General features: G+C 50.4%; 3 protein-coding genes across 3 annotated transcripts; 1 reads left to right on the forward strand and 2 right to left on the reverse strand.

Annotated features, from left to right (window-relative positions):
• Positions 1-1,847: 1,847 nt before the first annotated feature.
• LOC123448119 (THO complex subunit 4B-like) lies at positions 1,848-4,002 on the forward strand. Its single transcript, XM_045124894.1, has 5 exons — positions 1,848-2,182; positions 2,323-2,448; positions 2,929-2,997; positions 3,101-3,291; positions 3,532-4,002. The coding sequence occupies exons 1-5, from the start codon at positions 1,994-1,996 to the stop codon at positions 3,737-3,739; spliced, it is 783 nt and encodes a 260-aa protein (XP_044980829.1). The 5' UTR covers positions 1,848-1,993; the 3' UTR covers positions 3,740-4,002.
• An 872-nt stretch (positions 4,003-4,874) lies between these two features.
• Positions 4,875-5,977, reverse strand: LOC123450349 (caffeoylshikimate esterase-like). The gene is made up of 2 exons (XM_045127649.1): positions 5,824-5,977; positions 4,875-5,677 (listed from the first exon to the last, which is right to left on the reverse strand). The coding sequence occupies exons 1-2, from the start codon at positions 5,975-5,977 to the stop codon at positions 4,875-4,877; spliced, it is 957 nt and encodes a 318-aa protein (XP_044983584.1).
• A 3,579-nt stretch (positions 5,978-9,556) lies between these two features.
• On the reverse strand, positions 9,557-10,427 carry LOC123448120 (glycine-rich protein A3-like). The gene is made up of 2 exons (XM_045124895.1): positions 10,136-10,427; positions 9,557-10,024 (listed from the first exon to the last, which is right to left on the reverse strand). Exons 1-2 carry the CDS (start codon positions 10,398-10,400, stop codon positions 9,768-9,770), a joined length of 522 nt encoding a protein of 173 aa, XP_044980830.1. The 5' UTR covers positions 10,401-10,427; the 3' UTR covers positions 9,557-9,767.
• Between the last annotated feature and the right edge of the window lie 4,798 nt (positions 10,428-15,225).

The raw sequence follows: 15,225 nt of genomic DNA on the forward strand, positions 1-15,225 counted from the left end.
TTGCCAGGATCGGACAGTGATCCGATGTGGCAGCCACCAGATGAGTGAGGTCCATCGCACGGAAAAGACACACCACTCAGAAGATGCCAGTGCCCGGTCGAGCCGTGCCTTTGTACACGTTCCTCGTGTAACTTTCTTTTCAAAGGTATAGAAATTCCCCACATACCCTATGTCAACCAACATGCAAACATCCACTGCCCATCGAAAGGCTTGTATTTGGGCATTGCTCCGCTGACCAACCCCCTCATGCTCGTGTGGGCGTAAGACTTCATTGAAATCCCCCGCACAAAGCAAGGGAAGGCTGCTAGATGTGCTTATATCCTTCATCACCCCCTGGTGTTGTGTCTGAGGCTCGTTTGGGCTTCTCCGTACACCACGGTCAGCCTCAATGGATCAAACCTAGGTTCAAGGACATCACAATCAGGGTGACAAACTGAATAACCCAAAACATCAACTTTTATTTCTTTATTCCAAAAGATACAGATGCCACCGCTTCTACCCTGACTATCTACAGCAAAACCATTATCATAACCAAGAGTTCCTGCTAATGCTTCTACTCTCGAGCCTTTAAGCCGAGTTTCAACGAAGCAAAGGAGGGTAAGGGCGAATTTCCTAGCGAAATCGCAAAGTTCTTGGACTGTCGCAGCCTTGCCCCGCCGCGACAGTTCCAGCAACACACACTCATTAGGCTCGACGGTGCTCGCCCATCGGGCCCGCCAACTTTAGATCACCCTTGGTCAATCCTCCATGGTTTGCTGCCAAACTCTTGTCCCCATCAACTTGAACACTTGTTCTCTTCATCTCCTGTGAGGTACTTGGCCTTGGGGGAATCACATGTGATACCAGCGCCAATTTCTTCCCCTGTTCCATGGCTGAACTCCAAAGTGTCGAGGCTGAAGATCCCCTCTTTCTGTTACTTTCTGCATCCAACATGTTTGCATCTAGTTCACCATCATTGTCCTCCCCCTCATATTGGTTCGACCTCCTCTTCGTCCTCCTCTGCAACATCTACCTCCATCAGGTCCTCTCCATGTATGCATAACCCAAGAGGCCCTGGGATCTTTAAAAACCGGTGCCGAAGGAGGGTGGATGCCATTGCCATGTTCCTTGAAAAGGTGTCCCATCATACCACAGACCACACACCAATCTGGCAGCCTTTCGTATTTGACCTTGTAGATTTGACGTTCACGCCCCTGATCATCGAGACGACATTCTTGAGAGGCTTATTGACATTGATCCTAGTCCAAACCCGATGGAAACTTTCGGTGAAGTCTTGCGACCGAGTCTCGGTGAACAACACCTCGCCCACCCTAGCCGCTAGGGACGGCACCAGATGGCCATAGAGCTCCGACACATCATGTATCTGAATCTAGATATCGATTGAGTCAAGCTTGACGATGGAAGGCTTCGAGGTCCCGTCATATTCCCTAATGATTACAACATCGCCCCAGAAGTGCCACGACCCCTCTTGCATGACCCTCTCCCAATCCCCAAGGCAAGAGAATTGAAGACCACATCGTCAAGGTCTTCCTCCTTCAGGCCCAACTCTTGCATCATCTTCTCGAAGTCGCTCATCCTAGACGAATTCGATGTCGATTCAGAAGCCATGTAGATCACTAACCCAAAAATTAGATCGGGCTGTTACGGGGAAACCCTAGGCTCCTTGCTCTCTCGTGGTCCCCCGCGGCCCGTGCAGCACCCTAGACAAATGAAGAGAAGACTCCACGGAAAAAACTTGACAGAAATGGTCAAACCTGACGGCGATGAGACGCGCAGTGAGAACCATAACCCTGTCGAGAGGAAAAACTAAGAAGAAAGTAAGTAGTGTAGCAACACTAGCCAGACTGAACGATCGGCCCAACCCAGCCCGGCACTAACTTCACTTCTCTCTCTCCAGCTGTCGTCTCCACCCCCAACCCCAAGCACCCAACCGCGCCTCCTCTTCTCTTCCTCCTCCGCCGCCGCCGCCGCGCGAATCTTGAGGGTTCGTGGCATGGCGGACACCCTCGACATGTCGCTCGACGACATCATCACCAAGAACAAGCCCCACCACCGCCGTGGCCGCCACAACCCAGCGTCCGCCGCCTCGGGTGGATCCGCGCGCCCACGCCGCCGCTTCCGCAGCCGCGCCGCCACCCGCGCCGTCGCCGCGCCCTACCACCAACTCAGCCTCCAGCAACAGGTCTATTCCTCCTCCTCGCCTTCTTCGTCGTGATTAAGCAGATGAACGCCCCGTCCACCGCCTCCCAGCGAGCAAAATACACTGCCACCCTCGAGCTCACTCAAATCTTCTTTCATCTCTCATGTTCTTGGAGAGCACAGGTGCCGCCAGCTTTTGGGTATGTTGCCCAGTCGATGGCCATGGTAACGGCGCCGTCTGCCTTGGACTCGCCCACCAAGCTCTACATCTCCAACCTCGACTACAACGTCTCCAACGAGGATATCAAGGTCGCTAACGCTCCTACTCCTACTTCCAGTCTTCTTTGCTACTCCCTAAAAACTGCACTTTCCTTGATTTGCTAAAAAGAACTCGTGATTAATTCACTTGCTCAAAAATAATAAGAGTAGTTAATAATCCCTAAAACTGCACTTTCCTTGATTTGCTGTCCCTAACAAACTCGCCATACATTCAACTCAAGAGATCTCAACGAGTACGTAGGTAATTCATCATCCGTAGCTTCTTCTAATCGGCTAAAACCTCTTGTGTTAACGGCTTCATTCTTAACTGACACAATCATGCACTGGTTCTAGCTTATGTACATAAATTTGCTTTCTTTCACCTTCCTTTACTTTATCTGTTAGCCATGAGTCAGTGCTGAGACCTGGGAGTCGTTTATCTTTAAGCCTTCAAAGCAACGAGTAACTTCTCTCTGTTTATCGTCTCCTTCTCCTAAAGTTTCTCTACAATGTATTGTTTACTTTGCTCAGGAACTGTTTTCTGAGATGGGTGATATCCAGCGCTACTCCATTAACTATGACAAGAGTGGAAGATCAAAGGTTTGCACCCCTCTCCCCGGCACACACACATGCACTTTCTTCACCTTCAATTTTGTTTGAATGGTCATGATTCATCACCATTACTGAATCTCCATTTTTCCAGGGAACTGCAGAGGTTGTGTTTTCGGCAAGATCGTCTGCTGTAGCTGCTCTTAAGAAGTACAACAACGTGCATCTTGATGGCAAACCTATGAAAATTGAAGTCATTGGGACAAACATTGAGGCACCTGCACCCATACCTGCTATTTTTGCTTTGGCTCCACCGCCTGGAAACTTCAGTTTTCCTTCCAAAAGGTTTGTAACATCTACCCCAGGTGCTATGTAGAAACTATTTATATTCTAGGACCACGACATCATAGAAAGAAGAGAATGCAAGATTTGCCGACATAGATGGGAGTTGAATTGGCTCCCTTTTGATGCAGCCATAGGTAGTTATCATTATGTTAAAACTTCATTGCCATATAAATCAATAATTTCAACTGTGTTGTCTCTGAAGATTTTGAGCAAGTGACGAATCAGCAATAAATTTTGCAGTGGACCTGCAATGGGTGTTGGCGGTCGAGGATGGTCTCGTGGCGGAGGTGGGTTCAGTGCTCGCAGCGGAGGTGGGTTCGGTGGTCGTGGCCGAGTCCGTAGCGACCATGGGCGAGGGAAGGGAGGGCGGGGCAACCTGGAAATTTCTGCTGCAGATCTCGACGCCGACTTGGACAAGTACCACTCGGCTGCAATGGAGATCAGCTAAATGGATCTGGTACTGCCTTGCGTCTGTTCTTGTTTTATTTGTAGTGATATATGGCCCTGACCTATATTAGTTGGATAACGATCTTTTATGCTAACCTGGCATGGTAGAAGGTAGCATTGGGTGATGAAAATGGAGGGGAACGTGTTTGTGTGATGAGGTGCCATTGCTTGGTTTGCGGTGTAGCAGGAGGGATGGAATTGGTCTATTTGAGATGAGATTTTCTGAAGCCGCAATCACATTCAACTTCCTGTTTGGCTGGTTTATGTCTTGTTGCTTGTTGTTGGCAACTGATTTGTGGCATGTTGCTTTGACAGTTGATTGATTTGTTATTCAATTAGGGGAGGTTGTAGCCTATGGTGATCTTCCACCAGAGAAGGGAGGAGGCTGTAGAACTACTGCCTATGATGGCAATGCTGAGAAACTAGAGTTAGAGCAGATCAAATCAATCCACGTACCCACAAGTAGAGAGTAGTAGCCCTAAATATGTACTAGGTACTCTTATGAACTAGGGCGGTACTGGGCGCCGGCGCGCAGGTCGCAGCCCAGTCGTTAGATCCACGGGCCGCATCGTTAGATCTCGTATGCAGCGAAAATCCCTCGATGCAGCAAATTTAGGTCATGACGTAGCAAATTTCATTAATGGTTGCAACAAAAATATGATTGTAGCAAAAAAAATATCAACGTGGTCGTAGCAAAAAAAAGGACCGGATTGTAACTCTGAGAACGTGTATGCAACTTTTTTAATGAGCAGTTGTAACAAAAAATAATACCGGTTGTAGCAAAAAAAAACACTGGTTGTAGCAAAAAATCCGACGAACTGAGGTTGCAACCAAACATATATGTAGCTTTTTTAATAAAGAAATATAGTAAATTTGGACACCAGTTGTAACAAATTTAAACGATTACCCCATAAGAAAATGTTGCATGACCATATGGCGGGTCGCGTGGACGACCTGAACGTTTCCCTACGAACTACTGGCTATGATGGCAATGCTGAGAGGAGTAGTATGTATAGCTGGAGTTTAATTACGGAGTATAGTAATAATTAATTGGGGCACACTTATCAAAAAAAGAAGAGAAGTTCCCTAAAAAAAAAGAAGTTCTTATGGATGATTTGTTTGCTGGACGGGAGACGTCAGTCGTCCCTCTCGGGCTCGGGCGCGGGCGGACCGGACCTGTGATCGAGCCATGCGATGATGTCGATGAAGACCTTGTCGATGTTCTCGGGCAGCTCGCCGGAGGTGAGCGCGTGCCACATGCCCGGGTAGAGCTTGAGCGTCTTGTCCGTGCTGGGCGCCTCCCGGCAGAGGTGCTGGCTGATGGAGGGGTCCGTGACCCTGTCGCCTCCCCCGTGCACGACGAGGAAGGGCAGCGTCACCTGCGTGAGCACCTCGCTCTCCACGCGGACGCTGGCCCGGAGGAGCTCCTCCGCCGTCTTGAGGCGCGGCCAGCCCTTGTAGCAGTAGGGGTTCCGGCGGATCTCGTCGCGCTTGGCCTGCGTCCGGTAGGCGGCTCCGATGACGTTCCGGGTGGGCACCACCTTCCACGTCGGGATGAACCTGGTCACGGCCTCCAGCACCTTGATCACCGCAGGGTGCGGCTTCATCTCCTCCGTGATCTTGCACATGGGCGCCACCAGCACGGCGCCCGTCCAGTAGGTCGGCCGCGCCCGGTGGAGGAGGAGCGCCACCGCGCCGCCCATGGACTCGCCCAGCAGGAACCGTGGCAGCGGCGGCCCTGCTGCTTGGTTAGCATTAGCAACGACGGCGGTGAAGTAGGCGGCGCAGTCGCCGAGGAGGACGTCAAAGGAGGGGACGTAGCCCCTGAGGCCGTCCGACTTGCCGTGGCCCTCATAGTCCATGCCGTAGACGGCGTAGCCGGCCTGCGCGAGCCGAACGCCGGTGCCGCGCATCGTCACGCTGCACTCCACCGCGTAACCTGCATACGTCGCAGGGATCCATAAAGCAATAATGGTGTAATGGTGCTAGCTAACTTGATCAATCAGCTCGATCGATCGATCGATGAAGGTACTTACAATTATTGTAGTATACGTGCTAGCGATCGATTAACGTAGTACTACGTACCGTGGCACATGAAGACGAGGGCCTTGATTGGTGTGGCATTGACGGGGAGCCATCGGCAGGTGAAGAGCCTCATCCCGCGCGCGTTCTTGATGTATTCTTCCTCGTATTCGTACCCATCATCGACGTTGCTGCTGCTGGTGCTGAGCTTGGCCATCGTCGATCTCTTCGACCCGTTGTGCAGAAAGAAAGCTAATAATCAAGATCGAAATTGTCTGAAAGCAGGAGAGCACGCGTTCGTATTTATAGATAGACCATGTGGGTGCATGCACGTTTAAATGTATATATAGGGACATACTCCTATATAGCTAGGGTATGTGGGTTCATATTTAAATTGGTATGTAGTTACAGATGGATCGTGCAAGGTGTGGATTGCACGCGTTTGCTTCGTCATTTGTCCGTGCGGATCAAGCAAATGAAACAAAATTAATCACCAACGTAGCAAATCGCTGTTAGAATAAAACGCTAATGCAAGATCATAGACGACACACCGAGACACGATATTTGTTAACGAGGTTCACCGATATGGCTACATCCCCGGGGCATGACTACGGGCGCTCCTCCCCAAGATACCGCAACACCGGCCGCCCGGGCGCCGGCACAAGTCGCCGGCTTCCCCGCGTACCTATTGCTATCCGATCGTCATGGGTTGCAACGTGTGGTGCCCCTCGATATATAAGAGACCTAGGATACAACGTGTCCGACTCCTACACGACTCATACCTATCCACACCAATTACAACTTCAAGTCCACGTAACCCCTTGCGTACATAATATTCGACACAAATATAACAAACTCCACCTTGGCGAATATTCTCCACCACCTAAAAGTCGTCCATGCATCGAGCCTCCATGTACTCCGGACTTGAGTTGTCTTCTTTGTAGCTTACTTAGAGCTACCCGACGGGTCTAACCCGCCGCCACCCTGAGACTCCACCGCTACTCCTGCAACTCCACTCTTCATGACTCCACCTGCAATAGTGCTCCCTTGCAACTTGTAAAGATGCGAAGCCGTCCTCTCTCCTATCATCACGGTCACCTCATCTTCTATGATTTCCATGGTCTTCTTATCCCGATCACAACAGAATTCCATACCACCATCATGAAGAACACCAAGCGAAACTAGATTCCTCCTTAGCCCTGGCACATACCTGACTCCCCGAAGCATCCGCTCAACTCCGTCAAACATCTTGATTTTGACGTCACCTATTCCAGCAACACGATAACCAGTGTTATCGCCCACAGAGGCGAAACCAAACTCACCAGACTTGTACGAAGAGAACCACTCCCTGTTGGGCGTCGCATGAAAAGAGCAAGCTGAATCCAACATCCACGCTTCAGTTTTAGTTGACCGTCTGTCTGATACTACGAGAGCATCACTACTGCTGTCTGAGTCTCCACCATTAGTAGACAGGTTAGCACTAGCCTCACCCTTCAGTTTTGGTCATTCCCTCTTTATATGTCCCCATTCCTTGCACTTGTAGCACTGCACCTTTTTCTTCTTTTTCTTCTCCGCCTCTTGTCCCTTTCTGAGATGATTACCTTTAACTGCCAACCCCAAACCTTGAGTACTATCCCTTTCAGCAGCATTCTTTTGCTTCCTCAACTCATGTCCAAGCAATGCTGTCGTGATTTCCTCATTATTGACGGTTGTCTTTCCATGTGTCAACGTAATGACCAAATGCTCATATGACGGTGGCAACGAAACAAGAAGAAGTAGTGCCTTGTCCTCGTCCTCAATCTTCACATCCAGCCGTGCTAGATCTGTGACCAACTGATTAAAGGCGTTCACATGCTCCACAAGATCCGACCCCTCCTGCATCTTCAGCCCATAGAATTTCTGCTTCAAATACAGCTTATTGGTCGCTGACTTGGACATATAACGACTTGCCAACTTGTCCCAAATTCCCTTAGGAGAATCTTCATCCATGACATGATACATGACCTGGTCTGCAAGGCACAACCGTATGTTGGCGGCTGCCCGCACTTGCATATCCTCCCACATGTCGTCGTCAACCTTGGCCGGCTTCGTCTCCTGCAAACCCTTCAAGATTCCCTGCTGCGTCAGAAGATCCTTGACTCTTGTCTGCCATAGACCGAAGTTACCCGTGCCATCGAATTTCTCCAGCTCAAATCTGGTGAACCCCGGCGCCATGCCGAGCCGCGATCTAACCGACCTGTTGCCGCCGGTCTGACCGCCCTTGCTTGCCTCCACGACTTCCTCACGAAGAAGATCTCCGATCCCAAATTCTTCGTCTGAAGCCACGCTGCAATACGCGATCTACCAAGAAATTTGATCCGCACGGACCCTTGTCCGCCCTTCAGAAAATCAGCGTGAAGCTTCACCAACGCGCAGATGAATCTGCTCTCCGTCGAAACCAATTGCTCCACCTTTTTCCTGAACTGCAGGCTATTTTCTGGTGTGCTTTTGCTACTCCGTACCCAGCCTTTTATTACCGCTGGATATAGCCGGCATTTTCTTTCCCTTGCCCGACACGGAAACAAGACACAAAGCCTTACGGACACGGCCTGCACAAGTCTCCTAACGTGTAGTTTCCTGATTCAAGTCTAATTGCTGATTAGTCTCCTACATCAACACGCACGCAGCCGCCATGCAGCCATGCCAACACGCGCGCAGCCGCCATGCGGCCATGCAGCCACTGCCAATTTAATTCCTAGACTCCTGCGCCAACCATGCAAACGCTGTCTAGACTCCTGCACCAACACGCGTTAGCGCACGCTGCCAACGGAGACCTGCTGCCACATGCTAAACACGCCTGTCTTCGCGTACACAGCCCTGTGCCGTCACCTTCCCTTTCTCGATCCGTTCACCTAGGGAAAAAACTCGCCGTTGTTTCCGGCGATAGCTCACCTTGTCTGATCTTGATTCTTCGTCAGCGATCTGTTACTTGCCATGTCGCGCGTACTCGCCGTACGCCAACCCTGTCGCAACAGACGCCTCCTCGCACATCGTCCGTGCACGAGCTGTGCCGTACCTTGGCCACCTGCGTTGCTGACACAATCCATCCGCAGTGCCTCGCCGCCGCCCTTGTACAGCACCAAGCGCATCATCTTGATGCTCTCACACTTCGATCTATCCGGCCGTCCCCCACGTCTGGTCGCCGGTCTGATCGCGAGTCGAATCCGTCGCCTCCGCAACGTCTTCAACAGCCACTACGCCGGTCCGATCGCCACGTCTAGCCGATCCTTACCGACCGCAGCCCATCGAACGGTCCAGGCCTCCTGCCCGAAGTGTCCGACACCACCGACCGTATCCACGATCGCCGCCGTGCTCCACCTTGCGCCAATCGGACGTTCCCTGGTACCCGTCGAGCATGATCCTCGTATCTCCAGATGATCTTCCGCATAGCCTTCTCGTAATCTTGCTCTGATATCACTTGTTAGAATAAAACGCTAATGCAAGATCATAGACGACACACCGAGGCACGATATTTGTTAACGAGGTTCACCGATATGGCTACATCCCCGGGGCATGACTACGGGCGCTCCTCCCCAAGATACCGCAACACCGGTCGCCCGGGCGCCGGCACAAGTCGCCGGCTTCCCCGCGTACCTATTGCTATCCGATCGTCATGGGTTGCAACGTGTGGTGCCCCTCGATATATAAGAGGCCTATGATACAACGTGTCCGACTCCTACACGACTCATACCTATCCACACCAATTACAACTCCAAGTCCACGTAACCCCTTGCGTACATAATATTCGACACAAATATAACAATCGCAACCGACGTTCACATGTACGTACGTGGACTATACGTGCACGCTCACAACTTATATTTATTTTGTTCAAAAAAAACAATTTATATTTTATATTTATACCATGGATATGGATATATGGATGGAATTGATTATTAGTACATAGACGGATTTATTCCCAGCATTAGATTAGTTCACTCCTCTGGATAGATCCACTTGGAAGAAAACTATTTCCACTTGTGTTTTCCACCAAAGAGACCATGCTTCCCTCCAAAGAGGCGCATGTGCTTGCCATGCTTGAACTTGCCGCCATGGCCATAACCGTAGCGTCCATGCTTCTTGAACTTGCCGCCGTAATGGTGATGGTAACCCGCAGGACGGTGGTAGTATCCGCCGTGACCGTGATGGCCATGGCTCAAGTGGTGCGCGCCATAGGCCGCCGTGGCCGCCGCACCGCCGGCAACAAGCAAAGATCCTCCGTGACCTGCATGCATGATCGATGGATACCCATTCATGATAGATCCATGGATAGAGTTGCAATTTAGCTTAGCAAGGCATATGTTACGTAGGTGGTGATCGATGGATAGATACAGACCGTGATAGCCTCCTTGATGGTGTGGATAGCTGGAGGGTGGATACCCGTATCCGTATGCTCCTGCTGATGGATAGCCACCATGTCCATGCCCGTATCCCTGTGGCTGCGGAGGGTGATAATTATAAGCAGGAGGGCATCCATGCCCGGCTTGTGGAGGAGGGTATGCAGGGTAGGCGATGGGTGGAGACGAGTAGGCGCTTGGGTAGTAGCCCCCAAGCCCTTTGCTGTTTGTGTCGCTACCGCACTCCTTGTTTCCACCTCCCATGGCGATAGATCGACTGGTCTATGCTCCATGTGCTAATGCTTTACTTATAGCCTGGCGAGGTAGCAGTAGCACACCAGCAAGCATCTTCTGAAATTCCTTCTCGATCGGAATCGCTATCTAGCTACCTTTTGCTTTCAATGGACGGAGCAAGTTAACTGCGTGCGTGCAGCTTCTCCTTTGGTTGGATTCCATTTGATATCCTTCTTTAATGCCAGAGATATTGCATGAGTGTGTATCGAACCCTATCCCTCCTCGTTTTTACATATCCTTCTCGTGTCCCATCTCGACAAATACTAGAAAGCATGCATCCACTTCCTCTATGGCCCATCGGCGGCGCGGGGTATTCGTGGGACTTCCTGGAATACCCAAGATTTAGGCTAATTTTTTTTAAAAGGCATCCTAATCAAGCCAGACTAACTCTAACCCAGCCAGCCCGACAACACTGGGGCAAATCATCCAACCCCTTGTAAAGTGGGGCAAATCATCCAATCCCCCTCTCCTCCCCTCGATCCCATCTCCCCTGCTCGTTGCTCCCCTCTCCTCTCGCCCTAACCTGCCCGCCGCCGCCGCCGCCGTCGTCCCTCTCCCTCTCCTCCAATCCAGTCGGCCGACTGGCGCCCGGCCCTCTCCGGCTGTCCTTCCCACCCCTCCGGCGACCCATCGACCAACGTCTAGCGAGGCAGCGACACCCGGCCGGGCGACGGCCGCTCCGGCGCTCCCCTGCCAGTTTTGCACTCTGTTGAGGTGCTACCTGCTGCCTGTGGGCGCTGGCCTGCCGGCTGGGCGGCTGGCCCTACTCCACCAGGCACCAACATAGCACATCGACTGGCGCAACACCGCTCCACTGTTCCACTCCGCCCCAGGTCCAGAATGTAATGTTATGATTATCTCGCTTACGAAACGTGTAGATGTGCCCCTTTCCGTTTGGAGGCCTCGCCCCCAAATAAGGAAAGGGTCGCATCTTAGTCGTTACAAGTTGGTAATCAGAGCCTTACGACCATAGGAACCTTTGTGTGATCAAACTTGGCCGAGTTGAGTCTAGTAAAACTATTTGAGTCTTAGTTATATCGGAGAGTAGGTTTTTTTTTTTTCTCCTCTTCTATGCTCTGGTGAGGTTCACGACTTAGGAAATCTTAATTCTACTCCTCTTCCCGCTCAATTTTTTTTAGGATCACGTGGATATTTTTGGAATCTATATGATGTCGATGTGACGGAGTTCTGTCTTGGTGCCTCGTGTCTGACTTGATTTCTTCCGGGGAGTTGAGCTCCAGGAGATTCTTGAGCACATCGCTATCATTCAGATTTCTTAGTATCTCAGGACGGAGGATGTTCGTAATTGCTTCAATACTAGTAGTGACGGGAGGAGTCCGGCTTCCCCAGTACTGGTGCAGAGAGTTCCGGATGTATCGCCACACTTTGTATCATTGTGATTACGAGGGTCTGTGTTAGATGAAGTTCCGAGATTCTGGTTATGTGTTGACGGATGTGATACACTGGACGGGTTAGTATAGGAGTTGAGTGATTTATTACTCCTTGTATCCGTGGACCAGATTGCATGACCAGATATTTCGGGAGTTCATAAGTGGGATATCAGGTAGTGACTTATAGGGCAATCTTCCTACAGATGCATGATGTGAGGTTGTGATTCGACATTCAGTGGGTCTATTTGTTCACGGTCGTCTTACAACGGTTCTCGTTGTGTCTTATGAGCCCTTATAGCTTGCTACGACTTGGGGACGCTTCGTATGTCGTGTGCACTACCTTGCACAGGATGACAACTGTAAGCTCGAGCCCGTGCGATCATATCCACGAATATATCGTATGAAATCTCTGTCATACGTTTGTTCCGAGCAGTTCTAGCTCATACTTGGTTTGCGAGTGGTCTTTAATCATATGTTGTCGGCAGTCACTTTGAGGAAGCATTCTTACTAATTTTTGTTCGAATGCGATTGCTAAGTATTCTTGTTCAGATATTTCTACCTATTGATTCAGCTTTACCTTGAATGTTATTCTCTGGTCTAACGTGTTGTCCATCTTCAGGATGGCTCCACCAACTCGCCAGAATCCGGGTCGCGAGGGTGCTGATGCTCCGCCATCGCCTCCTCCGCCTCCTCCACCGCTGCCTCCTCCTCCTCCAGAGGCATGGCAAGCGGTGATGGCTGCAAAAAATGCTAACACCCATATGTTAATTCAGTTGTTGCAAGAGAGAAACAATCAGCAACAGGGCAATTTCAACCATGGTGGTCATCAATCTGCTTCTCTAAATCAATTCCTGGCGAACCAGCCGAAGTCCTTCACGTCTTGTGACCAGCCATTCGACGCCGAGGACTAGATTCGGGACATGATCAAACACTTTGAGTGCAGCAATGTCCGTCCAGTGGACTTCGTCAAGTTTGCAACGTTTCAGCTCAAGGGGCAGGCATCAATATGGTGGCAGCAGTTAAAGGACTCGAGGGGAGGCAGAATGATCAGTTGGGACGATTTGTGCGAAGATTTCAGGTCTCACTATATCCCTTCTAGCTTTGTGGAAGAGATGCGTGAGAAGTTGAGACGCTTGAAGCAAGGAGGATGTGACAGCCCGATGCCGACGTTCCAGAAGATTCCCCCTTCTTTCCGTTTTCGTCGTGTGTCTATTTTCATTTGTCGCATCATCATCGCATCATTCACATCATCTGCATTGCATCGGCGTCTCTGTTGTCACCTGTTTTCAAAACTTGCATCCGTTGTTAGTTGCCGGTTATCGTCGTTGTTCGTTCCGAGTCTGACCGCACTCGCACGCGTCCGCGACATCGTCAAAACCCTGTTTTAAAAGTGTGCGTAAAACTTTCTCTGATCGAGATGAAACTTGGCACGCGGTCGTGATTAGATATAGCTAGGCCGCCTGTCAAGTTTCGTCGCGATCGGAGCTCTTTTGTTACCCGTGCCGTTTATTATATAGCTGCACTATAGCCGGTAAATTATCGGACATTTCGGTTTTTTTTCAAAATCGATTCTGGGTTGCCCGTTTTCCCTCTCATCCCTGCTGAGCCCCTCTACATAGTGCACCGACCTTACGCGCAGCCTAGTCCGAAAACCTCCCGGAACCCGAACCTGGCGATCATGACCGTTGGGTCCGGATCAACACCGTTTTACCGCAAAACGTCTTCGGTTTGTCTATTGGACTCCCTAACCTAATTATCCCGACCATCCGATCTAAATCGGAGGGTCTAGATGAACCTAGCCCTAACCTAGCTATATAAATAGCACCCAACCCTAAAATCAAGGAACTGTCCCATCCTATCGCCGCCGCCGCCCTGTGCATTTCCTCCTCGTGTTCAGCACGGGGCCAACCAGCTTCCTCTTCTCCTAGATCCACCTGCAGCAGCCAGCAACCAGGTCATCCCAACCTCCAAGCAGCGCTGGCCGGCGACCAAGCCACCGAAGCAGCTGCCGCGAGCGACCACCCTACATGACCCCATGCCCAACAGCTTCTCTTCTCCTTCCTCCCGTTTCCCTCCCCTACTCTCTCTCTCTGACTCGTCCCCCTCTCTTTCTACAGGAGCAACAACAACCATGGAAGCGTGTGTGAGCTCGAGTCCATCTCGTCACTGACGGGAATCGGCTCCCCTCCGGATGGATCCGTGACCCAGCGCCTCCATGGCCCTGCCGGACCTTGACCCCCACTACCCGGGCCACCCCCGAACACCTAGCGCCGCCCTGAGTACAGCCACGGCCGCACCGCTCCAGCAGGTTCAGTCACAGCCCGAGTCCAGATTCAGATTTGCTTATATTCAGTTTCAGCCTGTATGTTCATCTAGCGTAGGAACCCTCTTTTATCACGAATCCGTCGTAGCCCAGCTGGTCACACCGTTGCACCTCCACCCAGCAGACCAGGGATCGAATCCCAGTGGCTCCAATATGTTTTTCAGCGATTTTTCCTTGCCATTCGCCAGCTACAAGTATTAGGTATAACCGAACGAATGCACATAGTAGCACGAGGACACATCTAGCCCAGTGATCGAATCCTAGTGGCTCCAATATGTTTTTCAGCGATTTTGCCTTGCCATTCGCCAGCTACAAGTATTAGGTATAACCGGACGAATGCACATAGTAGCACGAGGACATATCTAGCCCATTGGTGGCACATGCTAGGACACAGAAGGAGGTCTTGGGTTCAAACCCTGGACTACCCCTATTATTATTTTTCTTCTGTGCCTTGTTTGATTTTCATTTTGCACACCCAAGCGCATGGGCACAAAGCTCCTAGTGGCTGCAGCCTAGTGCACACATTCGGTCCATATGTTTTTTTTTATTTAACCTGTGATTTTATTTAATTTCAGAAAAAAATGCATTGATTTTCAAAAGAGCGTAGTTTCTAAACCGTGCGTCGGATCGAGGTGATCTTTATATGGTTTTGTCGTAGATTTTCGCGTAGAATCCGATTATCCAACTTGCGCATTTGTTTGACGTCGTTTAGCATGCTGTTTGCCTAGATAAACGTGCTGTCCTAATAGGTTTCGACCCGTATTTATTTTTCGTGCAAGACCGGGTTGCCCGTATGCCTTAGATTAAATGCCCGTGTTTTAGGAACCATAATTCCATGTATTTTAGAGCGGTCGTAGCTATTTTTGCATGTATGGTTTGCCGGTAGTTTATTTTCCCGTATATAGGTGTTTATCTCGCATTAATGTGTGGCATTATTTTGTGTTGCAACCCCACATATTTTATATGTTTTCGGGGTAGAAAAATTCGTGTGATTTTTCTGTGCAATTAGTTTTAGCATAAGAGCAAGTTAGTTCGCGCGATATTTTGCCATGTTGCCCTCTTGTTTATTTTGTAGGTTTTA

This window comes from Hordeum vulgare, chromosome 4H (assembly GCF_904849725.1).
Source record: "Hordeum vulgare subsp. vulgare chromosome 4H, MorexV3_pseudomolecules_assembly, whole genome shotgun sequence".
NCBI lineage: Eukaryota > Viridiplantae > Streptophyta > Magnoliopsida > Poales > Poaceae > Hordeum > Hordeum vulgare.

Bases quoted from the DNA above. Each gene is read 5' to 3' on its own strand.
- LOC123450349 (XM_045127649.1), bottom strand. From the start codon at position 5,977: ATGGCCAAGCTCAGCACCAGCAGCAGCAACGTCGATGATGGGTACGAA. The intron at 5,678-5,823 runs GTACGTAGTACT...CGACGTATGCAG, and splicing joins CCTCGTCTTCATGTGCCACG to GTTACGCGGTGGAGTGCAGC.
- LOC123448119 (XM_045124894.1), top strand. From the start codon at position 1,994: ATGGCGGACACCCTCGACATGTCGCTCGACGACATCATCACCAAGAAC. The intron at 2,183-2,322 runs GTCTATTCCTCC...TGGAGAGCACAG, and splicing joins AACTCAGCCTCCAGCAACAG to GTGCCGCCAGCTTTTGGGTA. The intron at 3,292-3,531 runs GTTTGTAACATC...TAAATTTTGCAG, and splicing joins TTCAGTTTTCCTTCCAAAAG to TGGACCTGCAATGGGTGTTG.
- LOC123448120 (XM_045124895.1), bottom strand. From the start codon at position 10,400: ATGGGAGGTGGAAACAAGGAGTGCGGTAGCGACACAAACAGCAAAGGG. The intron at 10,025-10,135 runs GTCTGTATCTAT...TCATGCATGCAG, and splicing joins CCATCAAGGAGGCTATCACG to GTCACGGAGGATCTTTGCTT.